General features: G+C 36.2%; 1 protein-coding gene across 1 annotated transcript in view; it reads right to left on the bottom strand.

Annotated features, from left to right (window-relative positions):
- Window positions 1-27094, bottom strand: part of LOC150103307 (carboxypeptidase B-like) — a 53373-nt gene extending 26279 nt beyond the window's left edge. The window contains exon 1 of the mRNA XM_090398440.1: window positions 26874-27094. Coding sequence (XP_090254566.1) covers window positions 26874-27094 — 221 coding nt within the window. The remainder of the gene's footprint in view (window positions 1-26873) is intronic.
- Between the last annotated feature and the right edge of the window lie 281 nt (window positions 27095-27375).

Here is a 27375-nt window from a genome sequence, read left to right as displayed (position 1 = left end):
ATCAACCTTATGTACAAGATTCATCGTCATGTTAGAACAACCTTAAGACAGAACAATAACTCCGAACATATCACTCCTACAAATCCGGCAGAAATGATAAATATCATCTCCCATCTAAACAGTAAAAAAACTTCTGGACCGGATGGCATAACTAACAGAATATTAAAACTACTCCCAAGAAAGGCCATTGTCCATTTCATTAACATTACAAATGCCATCTTTAGATTCCAGCATTTCCCTACTACATGGAAAACAGCCACCATCATGCCATTGAAGACGCCAGGAAAAAATGCTCGCCTTCCCGAAAGCTACAAACCCATAAGCCTATTGTCCAGCCTTGGAAAGGTGACAGAGAAAGTGATCCTCTCAAGATTCCAAGTAGAAACAGATAAGTTAGGAATTTTGCCTAATGAACAGTTCGGCTTCCGTTAGGCCCATAGTACAGCTCAACAAGTACACCGGCTGGTAGAAATCATTACTAAAGGTTATAACTAGAAACTCAATACAGTTGTCAACTTCATCGACGCAGAGAAGGCGTTTGAGAATGTATGGCATCAAGCCCTTCTCTACAAACTGATAAAGTTCAACTTGCCAATCAGGTTGATAAGAATAATACACTCTTTCCTGAAAGACAGATATATGCAGGTCAGGGTCGTCGAAACGGTTTCGACCAGGCGCAGGATCTCGGCAGGAATCTCTTCTGGCTCCATCTCCTGTTCTCAATCCAAGTAGCAGACATCCCTCTGAACCCAAGAACAGCATTCACTGCATTATATGCAGATGATACTGCACTGATGGCAAGATCTCTAAGCCCAAAACTGGCAACTAGAAGACTTCAAACCAGCATACATATTTTAGAAAAGTGGATGGCAGACTGGAGAATCCAAGTTAACCCCCAGAAAGCTCAGCCATACTGTTTACTAGAAAGAAAATCCATACCATGGAGAATCCATAACATTTATTTATTGGAATAAAGATTCCATGGCAGACTGAAGTTAAATATTTTGGAGTGATTCTTGATAGTAAACTCCTATTCAGCAAACATATAAGTTACATTACTTCGAAGAGATCCAACGTCTTAGCACAGCTCTACTCTGTGATCAACAGACAAAGTAAACTGGACACGCAAACAAAATTAACAATTTACAAGATGGTAATTCGACCGGTCATCACTTACGCATCCCTAGCTTGGAGCCACACCGCGAACATAAACATTCTAAAACTTCAGAGATTACAAATAAATGCCTGAGGATGATTCTGGATGCCCCTTGGTTTATAAGAAACACCCAGATCCATAGAAAAGTTAATATCCCTTATATCTCTTCCCTTCTCCTAAATCTGGCTGAGAAGTTCTTTACCAAGACAAGCAACCATCCAAACCCATTAATCAAGGAAGCCTTGGAATATAATGAAGCGGAAAGTTGCAAATATAAAAGACCAAAGTCTATCTTAAGTTCAGCTGAACACAACTAACTTCACTGCCCTCAGTGGGCGAGCATATAGCTCACAAACACTCCATTCAAAGCTCTTTCATTACAGACAAAGGGGGAATATGAAAAGCAATTTTGCTTCACCCATCTAGCCAGAAATGCTATTATGTTTAAAAGTGTATTTGCGGTTATTGATAGAGGATAGTTTTTATTCAAAGTAAATAAATAGAAATTGATGCTTTTACCATTAGAAAGTGTTCTGGTAATTTGGATATTGGTTTATACGTTGACAATATTGAAAAACGTTTTACTGCAAACCCCACCTATCGTTCCCATACTACTTTAAACTATGGACGAAGTTTGCCCCAGTAGCACTCTGAATTGGTCATTTTTATAAAGAGTTTTATTGTTATTATGCTTAAAAAAATGAAATCAGCATTTCATTTGTGGTAACAGAGAAAAGCTGCAATCGCAATCAGGGTAGTACTGCTATTAAGGCGATGATGAACATCACCTTAATAGCAGTTTATACTGTTTTAGTTCACTTTTCAGATAAATCAAGAAATAACAAAAGAAAAAGAAAATTACAAATAAAAAATAACAAAAAGAAAAAAAGTTGAAGGAATCGGCAAATATCAGTCATAAGAGGATAAATGCCCATTGAAATTTACAGTCTACCCTGTAATGATAATGGGTATATTTTTCTCGGGGATTTAAATGATACTTATCTGTACAAAACGTCCGGTTTAGACATGAGCCATCTGGCTGGTTAAAGAAACAATTAACGAAAGGTATCCCACAGCATTATTCTTTCAAGTGACCACCTGCAGATTCAATCTTGTCATCAATGATTTGGATGAAAGAATTGAAAAAAAACGAAATGCATTTGAAACTCTAAGAGTTTTTCTTAGTGTTGCATTGAACATGCAATAAATACACCTAATCTGCATCAGTCAATCGAAAGATATTTCCCCACTATTTCTGAAGCACTAAAAATTGAATTAACATCAATACTTCCCTTTCTTATTTCTAATAATTGGAATATTTTGTTTTTTATTAAGATTAATGTTTATTTAATTAATATAGATTAAATTAGCTTAATATAAAATAAATTAATTAATATTAATTTTAACGGAATTTCTCTTATTTTTAAGTTAAAAGTTATGTATTAGATTTTACTGCATTTTAAAAGTTATAATTTATAACTTTTATAAGGTAGTAAAATTTTTAAACAATTAAGAATAAAAATTATTTCCTAAATGCTAATTTAAATACACCATAATTCAATTCATATATTAAAAATATATTATTAATATTAAAAATAAATAAAATGGAAACTTCTCTGCTTGTTATACATGAAATTGTCGTATTGTATTGTATTAAATAAAGAAATAATTAACAAATTATCATCTGTTGCTTTAGTATACAGTTTAAAAATAAAACTAATTCTAGTCGCAATATTAAAAATTTTAGTGTAACTTTATTTCTAATTTTATTTTATATTTAAAATTCATGTTCACATGTAACCCTTTAAACATAAAATAAAATTAGAAATAAAGTTACACTAAAATGTTTAATATTGCGACTAGAATTAGTTTTATTTTTAAACTGTGAATCAATTGTGAAAAAATAGTTCGAAGTCGGAAAATAAGTTATAAAAAATAAAATATTTGACTTTAAATTTTTAGGGTATTGGCTAACAAAGTTACAGCAGAAAGCTATCGAGAGTTCTTACTTGCTGGCTGCTGCACCAATTATCCACGACAAGTTTCTTCTGAGCGTTGAGAAGGGCTTGTTCTTAAGTCGGCGGCGGCGTTCAGGAAGATGATGCGGAGAGAGCCTACAAAGATGCGTGTGATACAGACATTTTGGACTGACTCTTAGTACGCAGGCGCGAAATTTCGAAATAATCTCTACTTTGTATAAGAAGTAGTCAACAAGCAGGATAAAGGAGGAAAAAAAGAAAATTAAAGAAGAAATTGCGAGCTGTTCGGTAGAATAAACTGACCATGAACTTCACCTACGAAATTTTTGCAATGTCCCCAGGTCATTCCACTCCGATGAGAAATAGATAACATGCGTATTTCAGATGAGAGCAGGTTTTTATCTGTTTTTCTAACCATTTCACTCTCTAATTAGGACTGATTTTGTAACAGAAAAAAAAGTTAAATATTTATAACTAGTACAGTATACTGTCACTACTAGAAAGCTCAGTACTTATTACTTATATATATATATAAGTAATAATAATAATAATAATATATATATATATATATATATATATATATATATATATATATATATATATATATATATATATATATATATATATATATATATATATATATATATATATATATATATATATATATATATATATATATAGGTTCCGTGTGGCTGCCGGGATAAGAATTGTACCAATGTAGCTCATGCATGTCGTACGAGGCGACTAAAATGAGTACCCTGGAAGGGTAATGGATGGCAATGTTTTAGCCATTATTAGCCTAAATATGTGTTTAACTGATATACAATAAAATATCACAATTTTTATTTCGTTCCCCGATGAATACACATGGTTTATTGCATAATTTGCATTATAATACTGATTTTATTAATATGTTTGACAGGGTAGATAGAATGTTCAGGCACTCTCGCTAGTATAATTGATTGCCGATTTATAATATTTCATCCCATAAATCCGAAACGTTACCCTACCTTATTAAAATAGAAATTTTAATAATCTAAAATTAAACTTTTTAAGCTATTATTATTCCTCAAATAATCTGAACAAACTTCCCACACCTGTTAATGAAATTCATCTCTTAATTAAAAATATGATAGATACGTTTTATGAGTGACAGGTTCCGTGTGGCTGCCGGGATAAGAATTGTACCAATGTAGCTCATGCATGTCGTATGAGGCGACTAAAATGAGTACCCTGGAAAGGTAATGGATGGCAATGCTTTAGCCAATGAAGTTGCAACTGAGGCTCGGCTATTGCTGTTACCCTCCCTCCATGATCAGATCGTTCTATAGCTCAATAACACCCTATCCTTTCACTGTCCTCTTCAGATAACGGAGAAGATGAAAAGCATTCTTGCTTCGCTCATCTAGCCAGTGCTTTAAGGATGACTGACGGGATGCATAAATAATGCATCCCGTTCGCTGAAATCAGGATTTTCGTTGATCTTGAGTTAGTGGTATTTTAGTTGGCAGAGGATTTCAGCTCTAAAGTTCGAACCATACATTAGAATTACCTTCAAGATTCTTGTGCTCTTACAATTTCATGGACAACGTTTTGCATAATTTAGAACATAATATTTTTGTATAATCAGAGACATAAATGATTAATTCATATCCCTTACCACTCACGTTACCGGTAAAGTACTATTGGTATACGCGGTACTGCTATAATATAATAATAATATTGTTATTAACAAAATACTTCTTCGCTTTTGTAATTTGAGAGAATTTGAATAGTTCTATCTTTCACTCTTCTATTTCACTTGACCATGTTGTCTAATTCGTTGGTATGCTGACAGGTGTGTGTGTGTGCGCTACATTGAATCACTGTCAAGCTTAGTATATGAAGTCAGATCAAAAATATCCAGGACCGATTTTTTAATTAAATTAGATATGTTTGGTACTGACGCCATCGGGATGGATATAGAAAAGTATTTAATGTTGGAAGAAGCCGACTTGATCCCTGCCAAAGAAAGCAAGGGAATTAAAAGAATGATCAAGGCAATTCTGATCGCTTTATTTAACATCCGTGCATTAGAGGCTTTCCTCAAGGTTAAACTGAACTTGACTATGTCTACCGCATCATTTTCCAAAGCCTTTAAGATAATGGTTCGTAGAAAACAGCCTCACCTAGGATTTCCAAGCACTTGAGAACACGACTCAAACATTTACCCTTCGGTTGGAAATGACCTCGTTTCGAATTCCATCTAGGATGCGAAGAACCTTTATAAGGGCTTTGCAGGGCTTTTCCTTACGGCGACTCGAATTTTTCATCCCACAGAAGAGATAAATCGACCGAAGCGATTAGCTAACTTGATATACTCGCCTACAATGCGGATATATAGCTGAGTGCGACATACACACTGTAGTTTCATTCCCAAACAGAAGGCGCATACTAAATAATGTTTACTTTAATAATAAATAAATAAAACATAAAAATATATAAAAAATTACATGACATCGTACCTTGAAATGTTCGACAACGCCTCTTTTATAAGATTAAATCTGCAATAAAAGTTTATTTTATCAGCTTGGAAATGTGATAATGATAATAAAGGCCTTCTTCGGTTTGCACACAGCCAACTTCCTGCACAATATGATATGCAAGAGGGAAGGGAAAAGAGAACATCCATGACTAGCGTGACTATTTGAAGCCAAAACGTTAATAGCATTGTTGTATGGAAAATAATTTGCGGTTTTTTCCCTTATATAATTGAATATAATTCATGAACATGGATTAAAATTTGAATTTTATGAAATTATTTACATAAAATTTAATATAATGTTATGTAAATGTAATGAAATTTAGATAAAATTTAATAATTTTATCTCTAGATCGAGTTGATCCAATTATAACTAGCTAGTTATGATAGGTTATTTGTTATTAATGGTTTTCGATTTTGTTTTATGATAATCATACGTTGATTCCAGCTTGTATTAAAAAGAAAATGACAAAATAAACAAATCCCATATTATTATAATATATATATATACTGTATATATATATATATACAGTATATATATATATATATATATATATATATATATATATATATATATATATATATATATATATATATATATATATATATATATATATATATATATATACAGGGTGTTCGGGATAAATTTGACATATTTATAATTAATTATATTTTTCCGTAAGTTACATGTATTAACACACACTTCTCTTCATTTAAATGTTTGGACCCTTCTTCATTCATATACAAGATGTCAGAAAGGATGGATAGCTGGAACCCACCTGAATCATGGAAGAGAATAACTTGTATCATGATGATTCGTGCCCGCCATCAAAATAAGGATATTACGACTGCTGCCCAATGCTCCCTGAATACAGTAAAAACAATCAGGCATGAACTAGAGACTTGCAATGGTGACTACGAGGATGTAGCAAGAAGAAAGATCCCTAGCAGACGATCTGATTGCGTTCGTACAGCAGAATTCCTCGCAAATCTGCAGGAACAGGTGTTGAAGAACCCTGGCATTGGAATTCGGGCTTTGTTCGTGGAGTTGCTAACTGTAGTCAAGCCCTGGATAACAAGGGTAGCCAATGGTAGGCCGTATGTATGGCAGCAGGATTCGGCCCCTTGCCACACCTCTGGGAAAAGTCAAAAATGGTTGTCTGAAAATTTCTACGACTTCACCAGTCCAAATGTTTGGCCTCCAAACTCCCCAGACCTTAACCCCATGGATTATTTTGTATGGGGCGCAGTTGAAAAAGACACCAATCGCACTTCCAGTAATACAAAAGCCCAGTTAATGGATAAAATTAAAACAGTTTTTGCGGCCCTTCCCAGGGAGACTGTAGCATCAGCTTGTTCGAGGTTCCGAAGCAGAATTGAAGCTGTGATCGATGCTAATGGTGGTTATTTTGAGTAAATCTTGTTGATAGTATTGTAATTAACTCTGCCTGTAATGTTTTTTTGTCAATTCATTAAATTTAATAGATACAAAGAAGATTTTCTTTTTCCTTACGAAACTGTCAAATTTATCCCGAACACCCTGTATATACTATATATATATATATATATATACAGTATATATATATATATATATATATTATAATAATATGGGATTTGTTTATTTTGTCATTTTATATATATATATATATATAAGTAAATCTCGACTTTTGAAACAGCAGCGTGACTCAGAAAAAATTGACTGTAGAACTCATTCTATTTCACATACAAACATCATCTAGGGCAAATCATCACAGTAGCCTGCCGTACTCATGTTGCCGTAAGGCTTAAGAATTATCCCTAACTATAAACTCAACACCAGTACAGCCGCTCTGGGCTGGCAGACCATGCCTTAGATACCCACCATAAAATTCGTTGGAAGAAAACAAAAATAATTCATCGTAGCAAGTTTAAATACGAAAGATTATTCAAAGAATCTTCAGCAGCTCTAAAAAACGTTCCTAACCTCAACAAATTTGGCTGCATGAAACTACCCCAAATTTGGGAGACTTACATTATGAGAATTTCAGCCCAACTGCCAAGACTACCAAATTAGCCCTCTAGAGGGCACCATTAGGACTTTAGGAACAATATTAGTTTCTTGCTTTCTTCCTCATTTGCTTTGTGTTAGTGCCTGCGTGCACATACCATATCTTTATGTTCCTGAAGATGGCAATGTGACGTTTCCGAAATATAGAAGTTATTCATTAAAGTTACCTTTAATTAATATACTTTATTTGCGTTGTTAATTCCGTAAACTAATCACCAGTTATGTCTGACCAACGTATAAGCCTTGCTACTAGAATTATAAACTCAACTATGAATGATAAGTGCGAGGGTGAAGAAGAGAAGAGAATGAAGATCTATCGATGATTAGAGCAATTTTGCCTAGATTCTTTGAAAATAAAAGATTTTCGAGATTACGATTTAGTCAATGTGCCTTTGCATATTAACAATTTGTTATATTATTCAACGAAATGTTAACAATCTGCTATTTTTTTTCCTTCTCCTGCAGCTTCCACATTAACAATCTGTTATTATATTATTATATTATTTAACATTATGCAAGTTCTTAAAGTTCTTAAAAGAACTGGGCGATGGACTGAGTCCTTGACTCTTTATCCCGTCATCTGAATGAAGTAAATCTGTATGGATAGAGTGTTATTGAGCTAAAAAGCTCTAGTCATGGCTGGGTAACGGCAATAGCCGAGCCTCAGTTAGAACTTCATTGGCTTTAGCATTGCCATTTGTCACCCTGGAAGTCCTAAAAAGGACTTTTCCGGGAATCAGGTGTTCATTCCCTACCCAAAACCATAACAAAACAACATTATGCAACCAATATTCAGTGTTTATTCATAAGAACTATATATTGGATTCACTTTGGTGTGTTAATGACAATAGTTATTTCATATTATTTGCTTGGTTTGCTGTGCTGAATAATTAACTTATTAGTACATTTTGAATTTTCTGTTATAATAGGAAACATTCTCTCAGTTTTTGAGTTTAAGGATGGAAATCTATTATATTAAGCTCATAAATGAGATCTTTGCGTAAATTTGCATTATGCTGTTTTGTGATTACTGCCGTTTTTACCTATTATTAAATATTTGCATCAGATATAGCTCGCAGCCGATTTGATGTCAATTAAAATTTTTGAATAGTCTCTTCATATGAAGTCATAGTTACTGCAAAAAGGGAGGGGGGGTGATCATTAGCTTATAAATGCAAATACCGGATTGGCTGATCTGAGTGATTAGCATACCCACTCTCCAGTCAAGAAGACATGTGTGAACAGATCTGAAGTGACTTTAAAAAGTGTCATATTTGATGTTTATATAAAGATTTGTGTATTTGCTAACCCTTCGCTCATCCACAATACTAATACTATAGATGACCACAGTATTAGCACTGTAAATGGCTAGTACTAGTACTGTAGTCATTTGTAAGTGGGATTCACATAAAAAAATGTAAAAAGGAGATAATGAAAAGATAGCTAATTCAAAATAAAAGTTCTTGACTGTCTAGCCAAGCATTAATTTCTGCTATATTTTTCGTGTATTGCACCGAGATCGATATCTAGATTTGCTAGCCATAAATAGATTTATCCTCGTTTTTCTCCACAACATTCTCATCTTTAAAAGATTGAAAAGATTCTTATTTTGAACGAACTGGGATAAACTGAGAACTTTGAAATCCAACCATAGTTTCATGTGCCTGTAATAAGAAAGGCAATAAAGTCATACTCGCTATGAAAATCGATTAATAAATTACTAAAATTAAGGGGATATTAAATCCCACATAGTTTTAAAACCGAATAAGAAACTCAAAGATAGGAATCAGAGAGTTTCTTGCCGAATATAGTAAACTATAAAGTATCGGCGAACACTAGCATTAGCAAATGCAAGTGATCCAGTACGTAGTACAATCTCGGGCAACTCGTTGCAAAGGTGAGTAAAGTTCAAATCGCTATTCTTAGGTATTATCCATAATGTAAAAACACATTTCCTAGGAAAAGTATGCTGTTATTACATTATGGAGGGAGGTCACCACCCAGACCGGTTTCAGCCTTTTTTGAGGCCTCATCAGTGAGTGGCTAGACCTAATAATAAATTGTTCTTAATAAATAATCACGTATTATCTAGTTTTTAATAATAATTTGATTTCTGAGACACGAACTAGAGATGCTATCTACCAAGCCGAGCAGATGCCATTTCACTTAAATGGAGACTTGATAAAGCTTTTTTTCAGTTAGCCTATCCTCAATACTCATATACTAACAGGTTTATACTCTTTAATGGGTGAGCTACACATTAAAAAAAAAGAAAACGAAAATGCGAAATACAGTTTAAAGGGATATGTAGACAGCATCCTCAATGTTAAACAAATCATTTCAGCTAAAGACTCAACAAACTGTCACACATTGCAACAGTGACATCACGTGACATGATAAACCTGTAATTATAAAGAATTGGTTGATGATTTTCTCTCACCTATAATAAGAAATTTGGATGGTTCGAAATGAAAAATGCAGTTTAGCTTATTTAACACTTTCATTGCCAAGCTGAAAATTGGAATTTCGTGTGGTGGCCAAATTTTTTTTATTTTTTTATTTAGTTAGCGACGTCCATGCGATAACGCGTGATCGGCCGTTTGGTGAGAACTCGCATCGCGTGATCGCGGGATATCGTTCATTGCCAAGCTGTAAATTGGAATTTCGTGTGGCGGCCATTTTTTTTTCATTTTTTATTTAGTTAGCGACGTCCACGCGATAACGCGTGATCGGCCGTTTGGTGAGACCTCGCATCGCGCGATATCGCGTGATTGGCAATGAACGTGTTAAACAGTAAACAAATATTCTGATATGCTATAAAATTATTAAATTATTGTTACAGCTCATTACCTCTAATCTACTTCTAACGCAAAAAAATTACAAAATATTTAATTATGATTTAGGTTCCTAGAAGAATTTTAAGCGTTGGATTCAGCGGAAACTTGACTGATCATTATCAATCCACTCAGGCTACAGGAAGTAAAACCAAGGTTACGAGGGAAAGTTTTAGTTAAGATCTATTATACGACCGGAACGAGCCAAGCCAGTTTTGTGAAGAGGTGAAGAACCTCACCCAAGTCCTACAAACAACAAAGTGTCATTGTCCTTTTTACTCTGCAAATATTTTTTCCAGTTTGTTTGAAGTGTTGAATATTAATGACAATTACCGGCTGCAGATGCGTGTTAAAGAGAAGTGATTCGCAAAATTAGAAATGCAAAAAAATGATAATAAAATACAGTAAATAAAATATCTCTAAAATGATTTTTATGATTTATCTTTCTTACGCTATAATACGACTCTGTATAATCATTTTGTATGATTACTTTTTATAGACTAAAAATTATAGTTTTATACATTACTGACGTCTCTATTATAACAAGAGTTCTAAACTCTCTGAAATTGTTATTTTAATTGATATTTATTTAAAGACAATGACAATTAGGCAATTAACAATTGTTCCGCACAGTTGACAACAAATGCAGAGTGTGATGCAGGTGTCTCCGTTAACACGCACTCAGATCTGATTGATCCAAGTAGGCCATCACATGCAAACAAAGATGTCAATTGGGCTGTGTTGTATTGAATTACAATTGAAGCATCTAAGGTAGGGATGCACAGACCGTGGGCCGTATACGACCCTCCGTTGATTTGCTGGCTGCCCGCCTCACCATGTATTATTTTAACTTTAACAAGTTACACGATAGGTAATTTTTAAAAATGGTACATGCGCAAAGCAAAGTAGCTGTGACGTCACGATTGCATGTCTACTTACGATAATCGGTTAGTAATAATGTTAACAAATTTTATAATTCGTGTATTTGTCATATGAGTATTTTGTTTTCGTAGGTGCGGTTGCTACAATTAATTATCACCCTTAGGAAACGGTAAAAAATTAATTCTACAATGGATAAAGCAGGGCCAAGTAGGAAACGCAAACTACAGGATGAAAAACGGCAGTTTCAGGATAGCTGGACCGAAAAATATGGTTTTGTGCAGTCGTTTAATAATATAAGGAGACACTATGAAAGTCTGCTTTCTACATTTTCATATCTACCCGAAGAACTACGTAAACAAAAGATTTCATTTTTGAAACGAGAATTGACAGGTCAGCAAGTGATGTTTACAAAACCTATTAAAGATTCGAAATCGCAACAGAAATAAGTTTTGAAATATCTCGCCTTATAGTAAAAAGGTGCCGACCATTTTCAGACGGAGATTTCGTTAAAGATTGCCTTGAGATAGCTGCTAAAAAAATTTGTCCTGAATCAGCCAAAAATGTTGAGAAAATTCAGTTAAACAGGATGACTGTGCAAAGAAGAATTACTGCAATGTGGAAAATGTAAAGGACCAATTAACATCTTATTCAAAAAAAATTGCCTATTTTTCATTAGCTATTGATGAATCAACTGACATTACTTCCACAGCCCAGTTGTTAATATTTGCACGTGGAATAACGCAAGAGTTTGAGGTAAGTGAGGAGCTGATTGGAATGAGTTCATTGTCAGATCAAGCGAAAGGTAATGACATGTTCAGTGGGCTTTTGGAACAGTGTTCCAAAATTGATTTAGATATGACAAAATTATCAGGTATCACGACTGACGGAGCTCCTTCCATGATAGGAGCTAATTCTGGATTGGTAACATTATTGAAACAGCATTTGGGACGGCACGACGATGAGTTGATACAATTGCACTGTATAATCCACCAGGAGAGCTTGTGCCCTAAGAAACTTGGATTTGAACATGTCATTGAAAGTTGTGGTTTCAACAATTAATTTTATAAAATCCAGTCTTCATGAAACTTTTTTAAATTTTATAAAATTTAAAAACGTTTCATGAAGACATTGAAAGTGAATATGGTGACTTAATTTTTTACACAGAAGTGAGGTGGCTAAGTCGCGGACAAACGTTGGAGCGGTTCCTAAATTTAATGGATGAAATTGAAATCTTCATGACTGAAAAAAACAAAAACGTCCCTGACATAAAAAATCCGGATTGGTTATGTGACTTAGCCTTTCTGGTTGACATTACTAATCATTTAAATACGTTAAATACCCGACTTCAGGGCAAAGATCAATTGGTTACTCAACTTTACGGCCACAGTTTGTCTTTTCAGTGCAAGTTAAATCTATTTCAAATCCAACTGAAGTCGGGGAATTACATCCATTTTTCTAATTATAAGAAGGTTTCTGAAAAGTTCAATGTCAACTTCAAAACTGTGTATGTTGAAAAGATTGATAAATTGATATCAGCCTTCAAAGATCGGTTTTCTGATTTTAAAAAAGTAAAACCGTTTCTAGATTTATTTAGCAATCTTTTTGCCATTTGCCCGAAAATGCACCCGAATTAGCACAGCTTGAACTCATCGACATTCAAAACTACGAGAGCCTGCGAAATATATTTAACGAAGACAATTTATTAAACTTATATCGTTGTGTCGATAAAAACAAGTATAAATGGTTGCTAGATAATGCATTAAAATGTGCAAGCCTCTTTGGCTCAACATATATTTGTGAACAAACTTTTTCTGTCATAAATATTAACAAATCGAAAAATAGGAACCGCTTGACTGATGAAAATTTAAAATCAATTTGCGGTTGGCTACTACAAAACTCGAACCAAATATCAAAACAATTGTCAAATCAAATCAATGCAATGTCACGCATAAAATTGAATTCAATTACTTTTTATTACCTTTTTTGTAACAATTATGATAGGTATAAATAAAATAAACAATATATGGTAGATAACTTTCAATTTTTTTTTTTTTTTGGCGGCCCTCCCATAAGTAACAGTGGAACTATGCGACCCTCGGCCTTAACAAGTTTGTGCATCCCTGATCTAAGGCTATGAGGTCAGTTTATGATGTCTATAAATTACGTTTGTTCTTCTAGCCGATTTGCGTATTTTGCACGAAAAACCTGAGAGTCAGGAAAAAAAAACAACCCTTCATCCATCACGAGGCTAGATGCGTCACTTTCAGCTGAAAAGACCTTATAGAAGGTCTTCGACCTGGATTCGCATTCTAAACTGAGAAAACCCAGGTCTTCCTAACCTGGGGTCATCTGCCAACCAAACTACGGAGGGCCTCCAATCCTACGGAATAGATTGGTGAATTCTTATTGCGGGAGTGTGTGTTCATTGGGAAGATTTGCCTGTTTTAAGGGAATAAAATCCATGTTTCCGGAAAGAAAACCCCTCCACCTCACAGGTGGAGAACTTTTCAAATTTCAAAACAATCAAATGACCGGATAACTTACCATTTCATTGTTTGATTGAAAATATCTGATAAGGGTTTATCAGGTCATAAACGAGACTCGAACCCGGGTCTTTCCAACCAAAGGTGTGTGTGTGTGTGTGTGTGTGTGTGTGTGTGTGTGTGTGTGTGTGTGTGTGTGTGTGTGTGTGTGTGTGTGTGTGTGTGTGTGTGTGTGTGTGTGTGTGTGTGTGTGTGTGTGTGTGTGTCATTTATGCATCATGAATATTCCTCTTTTTTAATAAACAACGCAAAAACAAAAATTCCTCGAGAGCCGAAATTTGATCACCACTGATCTATACGCTGTTTGGAAAGAAGTGAACGGATATCATAATGTGAGCAAACAGCTTTAATAAGAGGTAGGACCTCCTTTCGCCAGGATCACTGCAGCAATCGTACAGGGTATACTTTCCACAAGCGTACTATAGCGATCAATGGGAATTTTGGACCATGCCTGCCGGAAGAATGTAATGAGGCCCTCGACTGTTGTGGAGAGAACGTCTCTTGACTTCACCTGATGCTCCAGTTAATCTCACAGATGTTCAATACGGTCCTGAGATCAGGACTCTTTAGAGACCAGTCAAGTGTGGTGACGTTCATATCCACAAACCACGCAGCTGCAGCAGCCTTATAACACGATGCATTGCCTTGCTGAAAGAGACAATGGTCAGTTCCGTAGAAACTACATAAAGTAGACAACACATTGCATTGTCCAAAGTATTTAGATACCTCTCAGAATACAATATTTGTGGCGCCACAAACAGAGGTTTGGGGACCAAACAAGGAATAACAAGACCAACTATCACACCGCCACCTCCAAATTTCATAGTTGGGGTTACGCACTTTGGTAGGAGACCTTCATCTTTCATCCGCCACATGGCACACCCACACCCAACCATTTGCTCGGTAGAGGGTGTAACATGATTCTCGCCACAGCTTTCCAAATTTCCACGTTTAAACGTACATGCTCTTTGCACCTCTGAAGACGATTCTGCGTATTGGATCGGGTAATGTGGGGCTTGCATATTGTGGTCCTACCATGGAAACCCATGTTGTGAGCCTTGGTTCTGAATGATTTTGCGCAGGTTCGTATTTCAGTTCATGCCCGGAACTCCGCATTCAATGTGTCGCAGGCACAAATGACGATTTTGGCATATTATCCTTACGGTCAGGTTCGGTGAGTGTGGTAGATCGTCCACTGCGGGTAGCACTTGCAATTGACTCCTTGCATTTCCATCTCAATATGGTTTCACTGATGGTTGACCTGGGATGGCCCAATTTGTCAGCAATTTAGCGAAGAGATAGGCCTGCAACATGATATCAACTCGTAACGTCTCTTTCAAACTCCGTCAGTTCCCTTCTCGCAGTCATCCAGACACAGTTGTGCTGACTTGGAAGGAATCATATTCCTCCAATTTATAACGACTATAAAAAGGTGACTCGTTTACATGGCACAATACACCTTCTCCAAAGAGGTCTGCTTTGAATTATTTCCAAGTAGTGTTCATTCAGTTTAGTCTTGTCTGTTTTGATGAAGCAGAGATAATTTGTGAAACATGAAACAGAACGTAATTGAGATTATCTCCTGGAATCAACTTTCTCTGTCATTTCTCCATGATCCATGCAGCTCTTTTTACTGATCTACATATATAGTATTTGAAAAGTCTCATTGTATCAAGCAGTGTTTACAGAAACTTTTCTTTCTTAACCCACCATTAAGTGTCACACCCAAGTATATTTATTATTATTATTATTATTACGTGACACCCCCAGGGAGTCCAAAGACTTATCGAGGCAGGGTACCTGCTCTACAACTCTGTCTCCACCACTCAATATACCAACTAACCACAACTGCACCAGCGCCATCTACCGCCGACTATCGTCACTAGGATTTCCACAGACAATCACAAACATCCATGCCCATGGTGGGATTCCTACCTGCAACATTCTGGCTGGAGAATGGATACGCTATCCACTCGGCCAGCCAGGCTGACCATATTATTATTATTAGTAGTAGTAGTAGTAGTATTACGCCCTCTAATATATTATTATATATGAGAGGGCGCTGTGCAGGCATATGAACGGTTGCATGGTCGCTGGTCCAGTTTTTTTTATACTTTAATGTGGTTCAAACTCCTGTTATTAATTTAAAAGTGTCACACAGTAACTCTACTTGTCACGCTGAAGACAGTGATATATAATTCATCGCAATCGGCCAAGTGGAACCCAAATTTTGATTGTGCTGAAAATTGAGCAGAGTTCACCGTGGTCACTAACGAGCATAGAACAAAGGATGTTAACATCTTTACAGTTGTCCAAGGGATAAACAGGTGAGTCATGAAGTGCAACAAGTGCCTGCAGGAATTATCGTCCGACGGAAGTCATATAACCTGCAGGAAATGCCTCAGGAATCCTCACTTTACATGTTCCAGAATTTCAGAAACAACATGGAAACGCAAATCCAATGCCAAACGAGAGGAATGGAAATGCCTATACTGCAGAGAGAACAAAGAAATGCCGCCACCCACGATGCAACTGATTATGCCGGAGGCAGAATCGGATGATGAACTGAACAGACAAAAAAAATACCAGTGAGTCGTATAATTTAAATTCTGTAAATTTATTTCTAGAAACAGGTTTAGAGAATGTAAAAGCCAGCTTAGAAGACCTTGTCCAAAAACTCTTTGATAAACAGAATAAACAAATAACAGAAAAAATTCGCGAATATGAAGAGTTTGTTAAATTTAATAATGCAAAAGTCAAAGAAGTTTTACAAATGGTAAAAGACATTAACACACTAACTGACAGGCAATACATATTGATAAAAGACACTCCAGAACTCCGTCAAGAATTTAATTCCCAAAAACTACAATACGAAGTTTTAAACCAAAAACAACATAAAGAAGACCTTATCATAAATGGCCTTTCAGAAACTGAATCCACAGAAAATCTCAGAGATGTACTTTTAAAGTTAGGCCTTGCAATTTACATCCCCTACAGCATAATGATATTCAGACCATAAATCGGATTCCAAGGAAAAACAAAAAACAAGGCTTGCCACGACCCACACCAGTCATAATCCGTCTGACAAGCAAGGCTACAAAAGATGATCTCATAAAAGCTAGCAGACTGAAAAAACCAGTTGTCAAGGATTTAAATGCCTCACAAGACAATATGCTAATCTTTCTATCTGAGTATTTAACACCTTTCAGTCAGAATCTTTTGAACCAAGCAAGAAAAGAAAAAACAGTTTTTATCAATTTTTGTGGATCAAAGACGGCAAAATATTCTTGAGAAAGTCACAGACCTCAAAGTCTATACAAATAAAAAGCTCAGAAGATATAGATAGGTTGCCAGAGCAAAACAAAAGGCTCCAACTTACTTCAAAAAGAAGAGCTCAACACAACAAAAATGAATGCGAACCATCAGATAGATGAAATTATACCAGATTACATCCGGAATTGTACTTTCAAATCACTTGATGCATGGAAACAACACATAGTACAAGCGAGAGGTCTCTCAATCTTGCATATTAACATCAGAAGAATCAGAAAACATGGGATATTGTTACAGGCTTATCTGAGGAATTAAACTGATATTATTGATATATTGATTCCAACAGACGTATCCATAACTAATGACGAAGCGACTGCTTTCGAAATTCCATGCCTCAAACAACAGAGATCATACTGCCAAACAAAACGAGGGGGTGAAATATTAATATTTATCAAACATAAATTAATAGCAAAAGGTGGTATTAGTGATTTCGAGGCAAAGGGTTTCAGCATGCTGAAACCCTTTGCCTCGAAATCACTAATACCACCAATAGACAGCATCCCATAATACGAAATGCTATTTACTGACCACCAAACCTAAAAATGATAAATTTCTTACACGAACTCAATTGCTGGCTTTCACACCAAGAATTATGCTCAACCGAATACCTAATGATAATTGGCTACATAAATATAAATATTGCAAATGAAAACCAGACCAACACTGTACAATACCTAGACACGCTATCCATGTATAATCTAATACCAACAATAACATCATGTACTAGAGAAGAAATATTCTCTAATACTATTACTGCCTCCTGACTAGATCACATAAACGTCCACGCACCACCAAACAATGATATTATTGACATATTGCTTCCAACTGTTACTCTGCATCAGTCGTAAATTGCAAAGCAGATGACCATTACTTCAAGGCCCTAAACCTGCACACTAAGACAATATCCATGCAATTTCACACAGAAGAAAAACGACAGAAAACAATAATAGACAAAGAAATAGTCAACCACGAAATAAGAAAAACAGACTGGGAACACCTGGCGTCAGATTCAACAGATATCTTATACAACAACATTAAACTCACACTGGAGGAAATATATAAGAAAGCGGCAAACAAAGTCAGAATTCCTTCAAAAACAAACACGAAATCCTTGGATAACACAAAACTTAATCCGAGAAATACACAGAAAGGATGCGTTATGGAAAAAATTAAAGCGATATCCAAATAACACAGCTTTAAAAATTGAATATAAGATGACAAGGAATCGCTTTACAACACAAATCAGAAATGTAAAAAGAAACTCCTACAGAGACAAACTAACCGCTGCACAAAACAACATGAAACAAATCTGGCAGCTGATCAATGAGATGCTAGATTGTGCCCTGAATACCATCGCCTTTGAAACCATAAAAGACAGCTTCATGAAAGACGCAAAACATATCCAACAACTAGCAAATTACTTTAACCAATACTTTGCAGACTTCATCCAAGAAATGCACAGAAATATTCCCCCAATCACAAAACGTGAACCTCCATTTGGACCACAATCAAAACAGACATTATGGTTTCCAACCATAAAAGAAGCAGAATTACTCTCTGTAATACATCAAATCAAAACAAACAAAGGCCCAGGAATTGATATAACACCTAAGGATATCAAGTAACATGCAACTAGCTTAGGTCCTATCCTATTACTATTACTATTATTACTATTATTACGGGCAACTCTAGGGAGTCATTAGACTCATCGAGGGAGGCCCCAAATCATATTCATCACAACTATTTGACATGCATACAGTATCTATCATACCTCGCCTTAAACTCATTCACTGTCACAGCATCCACCACAGACTCAGGGAGAGCATTCCACTCATTCACTACTCTAAAAGTAAAGAACCCAGCTCTAACACCTTTACTAACCACACGTTTGCCCAGTTTCCATGGATGTCCCCTAGTCCTCCCACAACCAGCCCTGTTCTCAAAAATATCTTCTGAATTAATTTTATAGAAACCCTTCAGTAATTTGAATGTCTCAATCATATCTCCCCTCCTCCGCCTATCAACCAATTTTTGCAACCCACAAATCCTCAACCTGTTCTCATACGGTTCATTCCACAGACCTGCTATCATCTTGGTCACTCGCCTCTGGATCCTCTCCACCTCCTCCCCATCAAGAAGAAACTTAGGAGACCAAATCTGAGCACAGTAGTCTAGATGGGGTCTTCTCAAGGCTCGATACAGAGGAACAATAACCTGCTTGTCTCTGCTTGTCAACGTATTCTTCAGCAACCAAGTGATTTGATGAGCTGTTTTGGTCACTTTTGCAATGTGCCCCCTAAATTTCAATTCTTTATCTACCAACACTCCTAAATCTCGTGCCTCATCAATTTCCTGGAGCAGGGTTCCACCAATGCAGTAAACTGCCGCCAATCTTTTCACCCCAAAATGCATAACCATACATTTTGCCACATTAAACTGACATCCATTCTCCTTAGCCCAGACCTCCAATCTATCCAAATCATCCTGCAAAATTTTGACGTCATCTGCATTCACTATTGCCCTACCCAACTTCGCATCATCCGCAAACAAATGAACTGTTCCTCTCAGATCATTTCCTATATCATTTATGAACAAATTAAACAGCAGTGGTCCAAGAACAGATCCTTGTGGCACACCACTAGTCACAGGCCGTCTTGTGGACTCTACTCCCGAGTAAACCACTCTCTGATATCTCTCCGTCAACCACCCTCCTATCCATCTCACCAACCCTATGTCCATTCCCATATGCTGCAATTTACTGATTAGAATTCCATGTGGAATCCTGTCAAAGGCCTTGGCAAGGTCCAGTAGAATCACCGTAAACCCATTACCCTTATCCAGTTCAGCCCTCACTGTGTTATAATACGTGAGCAAGTTACTGAGGCATGACCTACCCTTCACAAAACCATGCTGTCCCCGATACACTATCCCATTTTCTTCTATCCAATCTTGTATTTTCCTCTTGACTATTTTCTCTAAGACCTTGACAATGATTCCTGATATGCTAATCGGTCGGTAATATACAACAGCAGTCTTGGAACCACCTTTATGCAGTGGAACTATTTTCCCCTCTTTCCACCCGCTCGGGACTAACCCAGACCCGAGACTCAAATTAAACAAAATGGTCAAGGGTACTGACAATTCTTTAGCTGCTTCTCGTACAACACGAGCTGGTATACCATCCAATCCCACAGATGTATTGACAGTGAGGTTATGCAATAGACTACTCACCTCCACTTCATTAACCACAATTCCCGTATAATCTACTGGTTTATTCGTTTCTGCAATGTCACCACCTGGATGATATACTTTTGCAAAGTGCTCACTCAGTAACTCAACTATCTCAACTGATTCAGTTACCTCCCTACCATCGGCATTCTTTAAAATCAATTTGCCATGTACATTTTTCCTTTTACTTGCTACATATCTAAAAAACTGTTTAGGATTCTCTTTAGCCTGCATGGCCAATGTTCTTTCGTAATCCTTTTTTGCTTTTCTTACCACACTCGTCACCCTTCTGGCTTGCGCTTTATACCGTTCATGTGCCTACCGGTCACCCTTCTCCTTAAATTCCCTCCATAGTTGTTTCTTTTTTTGCAACTCAAGCTTAATGGTGTTATTCATCCATTTAACCCCTACTTGATTTATTATTCGGACTCTAGGTATACAGTCAGCCATTGCTTCATGCAAGCACTTCTTAACTACCTCCCATGCACTATCAACTTCTAGTCCTTGCAGTTGTACATGCCATGTCACTGAACCAATCAAACTCCTAAAGTTGTCATACTTTCCAGCCCGATAATTCCACATGTACCCTGTCTTAATTGAAAATTCTAAACCTTTAGCCACATCCCAAGTTAAGACCCTATGATCACTCTCACCGATTGGTGGCAATGTGGTCATATTTGTTACAGCCAAATCCTCAGATGTAATTACTAGGTCAAGCACTCTCTGACCCCTAGTATTTTCCATTACATGCTGTCGCAGATAGTTATCCCTTAATAACCGCATAAAATCCAGTTCCTTCCTCCCGTGTGTCCTCTCCTCACTCCAATCAATGCGACCATAGTTGAAATCTCCCATAATAATCACCCTCCTTCCACCCATTTCTTCTATTTGCTTGTGCATACTGTCACCACCATCTTTTCCATCACCTGGTCTATAGCAGCACCCAATTGTATATTTAGTTCTGCTAGCCACAATCTCACACCAAATGGCCTCAAATGTGCTCTTTTCTCTATCCTGCAATTCAACTTCTATTCTCCTTGGCTGGAGCTCATCAGCTATCATCAACAATACTCCTACCCCCATTTTATTCTCTCTGTCATTCCTGAACACACTATACCCATCACATTCAATCCCACTAGTTATATCATCTACTGTCAGCCATGTTTCACTAATATCTATAACCTGTGGTCTGGAAGTGCCAACCATGGCCAAAAACTCTTCCTTCTTGTTCCTAATACTCCTAGCATTAGTGTACATGAATTTAAAACCCCCATTAGCCCCAACCCTACCTTGATGCCTTATATTAACTATCCCACTCAGATATGTTGTCCTTATTTGCTCTGGCATATTATATTCATTCTTACATTCAACTGCCTCCATAAGGACTGTATCTCTACTCCCCCCCCCTAACAAATCTAGTTTCCCTGAATTTGCACATCCACTACATTCAGCAACACTTTCTCAAGTCTTCTTACACCGTAACCATTCAAATGCAAGCCATCCATCTTATATAGATCCTTTCGCCCATCAAACTCACTCCACACATCCACAAATTCCACACCACTCGTCATACATAACCCACGCATAAAGTCATTTGCAATTATAGCCCTCCTTTTAAACATTTCACTGTCATACCGTGGCAAAAGACTAATCATTCTAACTCTCTCACTCTTTTCTTTTGCTACCTCAAACAATTCATTCAGGTCTTCTGTCATTTCCATTTTATCTCCTTTCAAATCATTCGTACCTGCCACAACAATCATTTCTTTCACCCTTTCCTTTTGCTCTCTAATAGACGCAGTTACGACCTTTATGGTCGCACCAGGTTGGTACGATTTTGTCAAATCCTCTACTAACACACCTTGTACTAACGAGTCTCCATACAGCACTCTATCCTTCATTTTGTTCATGTTCACATTCATACGTCTATTTTTCCTGTCATACCTTTTATTATTGGTTGGTTCATTCAGTCTACTTTTGTTCATGCACTCTAGCTGCTGTTTTGCTCTTTCTATCGCACTATTAAACAACGCGACTCACTCAATGCATCTATCTCATCTTTTTTGTTCTCTGAGAAACCATTTATACTATCATTCACACTCTCACAATTTTCATGTACAACCTTGCCGTTTCTTGTCATATCCCTATTTCCTTCATTCTGAAGGTTGACAAAAATATCACACTCACGATCCCAAATACACTTCAATTCCGCATTCTCCCTACATTTTCTACACACATTCAATCCTTTATTATCATCTAACCACACTCCGACCGCACTCCGCAAAGCGTACATTTCACAGCTAGTACACTGACTCATTTCTTTTATGCTACCGTTCTTTGATAACGATGGCGAACCTTCATTACTGGCCGCCATTTTCCTTCGCACAGGTGCCATAGTTATCTGTAACGTGTTTTGTCAAATTATACGTTATAACACACCAAAAATAGACGCACTAAAATACGCAAGGCAAACAAAACAAAACTACACAATATTAAGTAATTTGTATCGATAACTGAAAATGATACTTATCTTATCTGGAGCTTGCACGAACACTACTCATTACGAATTCATCTAGCGGCGACTTCCCGGCATAGATTATGTTATAAAACACTTTAGTACACTAACCACGCTAATAAGGCTCCAATAATATACCAAAATTAAACACTTTAGTCGATTAAATTGAATCCAAAACACCAATAAATCAACAAAAAACACAAATCTCTCAGGAGCTCTCCGATAGCACGTCCGTTCACCAGCTAGCCTCGACAGCAGCCCCCATCCTACTAACATTAATAAACAAAATATTTAAAACAGGACAGATACCAAGTATGCTAAAGACCGCCATAATCACACCCATATACAAAATGGAAAAAGAAATTTAAGCAGCAATTACAGACCTTAGCAACATTACCAATTATCAATCAAATTATGGAGCGGATCATACTGAAGAAACTCACAGCATACACTGATATCTTTCATATTATCCCAAAAACACAATATGGTTTTCAGAAAAATAAGGGAACAACATCTCTCTTGGAAGACTTTACAGGCAGTATTAATTACAAACGCAATTAATACAGCCTTAGACAAAAAGAAAATTTCCATGGTAGGCTTCATTGATCTAACTAAAGTATTCGATACACTCACACATCAAACCTTGTTACAAAAACTGAGGCATGTCTTTGTAACATGGGCCTCTGCACAGGTGGTTTACAAACTACCTCCAAAATTGAAAGCATATCACCGCTTTTGGATCAAACCGAAGTAGAGAGCTACCAGTAACCTGTGGAGTGCCACAACGAGCTGTACTCTCCCCAAATCTATTCAAAATTTACACGCACGATATTAATCAGCTACCACTCAAAGGTAAGATATTCGAATACGCTGACGATACAGCTATAATATCCATCCATAATAACACAAACATAGCCCTAACAAATATGCAACAAGACATAAATCTGATCACAGACTGGCCCACAAAAAACTCCATACACTATTATTAATTTTGTCTCAGATAAGACAAAATTAATAATATTCAGAAATCCACTGACTCGACCAGTTGATAACAAAAATGTAACCATCCAACATCCACTATTGTGTGTGTGTGCGTGCGTGCGTGCGTTCGTGCGTGCGTGTGCGAATTTCTCAGTGAAGTGGAAATCAAGGCAATTAAACATTGATTTGATTTCATAGCTTCCCAACACAGCAAATAAACCAATAAATAATAACTGGTGTCATCCTCAGATTAGCTCAGAAATAAGCTTCGAGGATGAAAGCTGAGAAAATACATCTCATCCCATCCAAGATAAAAAATAAAATAAATAAATTCAAAAAAAATAAATGTATCTGTAATGAAATGCATGTAATGTACGTATCACATGTAAGCAAATGTATGTAATGTTGTATCATATGTAATGATAAGTATGTAATGTGTGTATCACATGTTATAAAGTATTATAATTATTATTGCGAAAAAAATTATTATCAGAATACATATGAATGTATTAAATATAAAGAAATGTACATAATATTGTATCATACGTAAACCAATGTAAGTAATGTTCTTTTACATGTAATATGTAATGTTGTATCATACGTAATCAAAACTATGTAATGTATGTATCATCTGTAATAAATTATTATTATTATTTTTATTATTATTATTATTATAATTATTATTATTATTACTTAAACGCAACGCAAGACAGCACAATACTCTTTTTCTCTCTCTCAGTATTTAACAACTTTAAATCAGAATCTGATATACCAAGCAAGAAGAGCAAAAACAGAAACAAATTATCAATTTTTGTGGATCAAAGACGGCAAGTTACTCTTGAGAAAGTCACAAACTTCAAAGTCTATACAAATAAAAATCCTCGGAAGACATAGATATGCTGCCAGAGTGAAATAAAAGACTCCAATTTAGTTCAAAAAGAAGACCTCAACACAACAAAAATGAATGTGAACCATCAGTTAGATGTAATCACACCAGAATACAACAGCAATTCTACTTTCGACTCGCTTGATGCATGGAAACAACACATAGTACAACCGAGAGGACTCTCAATCTTGCATATTAACATCAGAAGCATCCTAAAACATTGGATATTGTTACAGGCTTATCTGAGGAATTACACTGATATTATTGATATAATGATTCTTATAGAAGTATCCATAAATAATGACGAAGCGACTGCTTTCCAAATTCCAGGCTTCCAACAACATAGACGATGCCGCCAAACAAAAAGGGGGTGGAATATTAATATTTATCGAACATAAATTAATAGCAAAAGAAACTGCCTATCAAATGGAGCATGCAGAACCCCTTTGCCTCGAAATCACTAATGCAACAAACAGACAACATCCCATAATACAAAATGCTATTTACAGGCCACCTAACGTAAACATGATAAAATTCTTTGCACGAACTCAATTGCTGGCTTTTACGCCAAGAAATATGCTCAACTGAATACCTAATGATAATCGGCGGCATAAACATAAATATTGCAAACGAAAACTAGAACAACACTGTACAATACCTAGACACGCTATCCATGTTTAATCTAATACCGACAATAACATCATCTACTAGAGAAGAAATATTCGGAAATACTATCACTGCTTCCTGCCTAGATCATATAAACGTCTGAGCACCACCAAACAGTTACACATCATCAGTCATAAAGTGCAAAGTAGCAGATCATTATTTCATGGCTCTAAAACTGCACACCAAGACAATATCCATGCAATTTCCCACAGAAGAAAAGCGACAGAAAACAATAATAGACGAAGAAATAGTCAACCACGAAATAAGAAGAACAGACTAGGAACACCTGGCATCAGATTCAGCAGATATCTTATACAACAGCATTTTCACACTGGAGGAAATATATAAGAAAGCTACAAAGAAAGTCGGAATTCGCTCAAAAACAACCCAAAGTTATCGATAACACAAAACTTAATTCTAGAATACAAAGAAAGGACGCTTTATGGAAAGAATTAAAGCGATATCCAAATAACACAGCTTTAAAAACTGAATATAAGATAACAAGGAATCGCCTTACAACACAAATAAGAAATGCAAAAAGAAACCAGTACACAGACAAATTAACCTTTGCACAAAACAACATGAAACAAACCTGGCAGCTGATCAACGAGATGCGAGATTGTACTCCTAACACAGCCCCCCTCCAAAACCATAAAATACAGCTTCATGAAAGACGCAAAACCTATCCAACAACTAGCAAATTACTTTAACCAATACTTTGCAGACTTCTTCCAAGAACTGCACAGAAATATTCCCCCAATCACAAAACGTGAACCTCCATTTGGACCACAATCAAAACAGACATTATGGTTTCCAACCATAAAAGAAGCAGAACTTCTCTCTGCAATACATCAAATCAAAACAATCAAAGGCCCAGGAATTGAGTATAACACCTAAGGATATCAAGTAACATGCAACTAACTTAGGTCCCATCCTACTAACATTAATAAACAAAATATTTAAAACAGGACAGATACCAAGTATGCTAAAGACCGCCATAATCACACCCATATACAAAATGGAAAAAGAAATTTAATCAGCAATTACAGACCTATAGCAACATTACCAATTATCAATCAAATTATGGAGCGGATCATACTGAAGAAACTCACAGCATACACTGATATCTTTCATATTATCCCCAAAACACAATATGGTTTTCAGAAAAATAAGGGAACAACATCTCTCTTGGAAGACTTTACAGACAGTATTAATTACAAACGCAATTAATACAGCCTTAGACAAAAAGAAAATTTCCATGGTAGGCTTTATTGATCTAACTAAAGCATTCGATAGACTCACATATCAAACCTTGTTACAAAAACTGAGGCATGTTTTTGTAACATGGGCGTCTGCACAGGTGGTTTACAAACTACCTCCAAAATTGAAAGCATATCAGCTTTCAATTTTTGGTAGCTCTCTACTTCGGTTTGATTCGATAGCGGATCAAACCGAAGTAGAGAGCTACCAGTAACCTGTGGAGTGCCACAACGAGCTGTGCTCTCCCCAAATCTATTCGACATTTACACGCACGATATTAATCAGCTACCTCTCAAAGGTAAAATATTCCAATACGCAGATTATACAGCGATAATATAAATCCATAATAACACAAACATAGCCCTAACAAATATGCTGCAAGACATAAATCTGATCACAGATTGGCCCACGAAAAACTCCATACACCTAAACTCAGATAAGACAAAATTATGATATTCAGAAATCCACTGACTCGACCAGTTGATAATAAATATATAACTCTCCAACATCTACTCTCCAACATAAAAAACACACAGAACAGCAA

The sequence above is a fragment of the Typopeltis vanoorti genome, chromosome 9 (genome assembly GCF_054136105.1).
Source record: "Typopeltis vanoorti isolate ZY-2024b chromosome 9, IOZ_Tvanoo_1.0, whole genome shotgun sequence".
Lineage (NCBI taxonomy): Eukaryota > Metazoa > Arthropoda > Arachnida > Uropygi > Thelyphonidae > Typopeltis > Typopeltis vanoorti.
The sequence above is the reverse complement of the archived record's forward strand: the minus strand, read 5'-3'. Positions and strand labels throughout refer to the sequence as shown.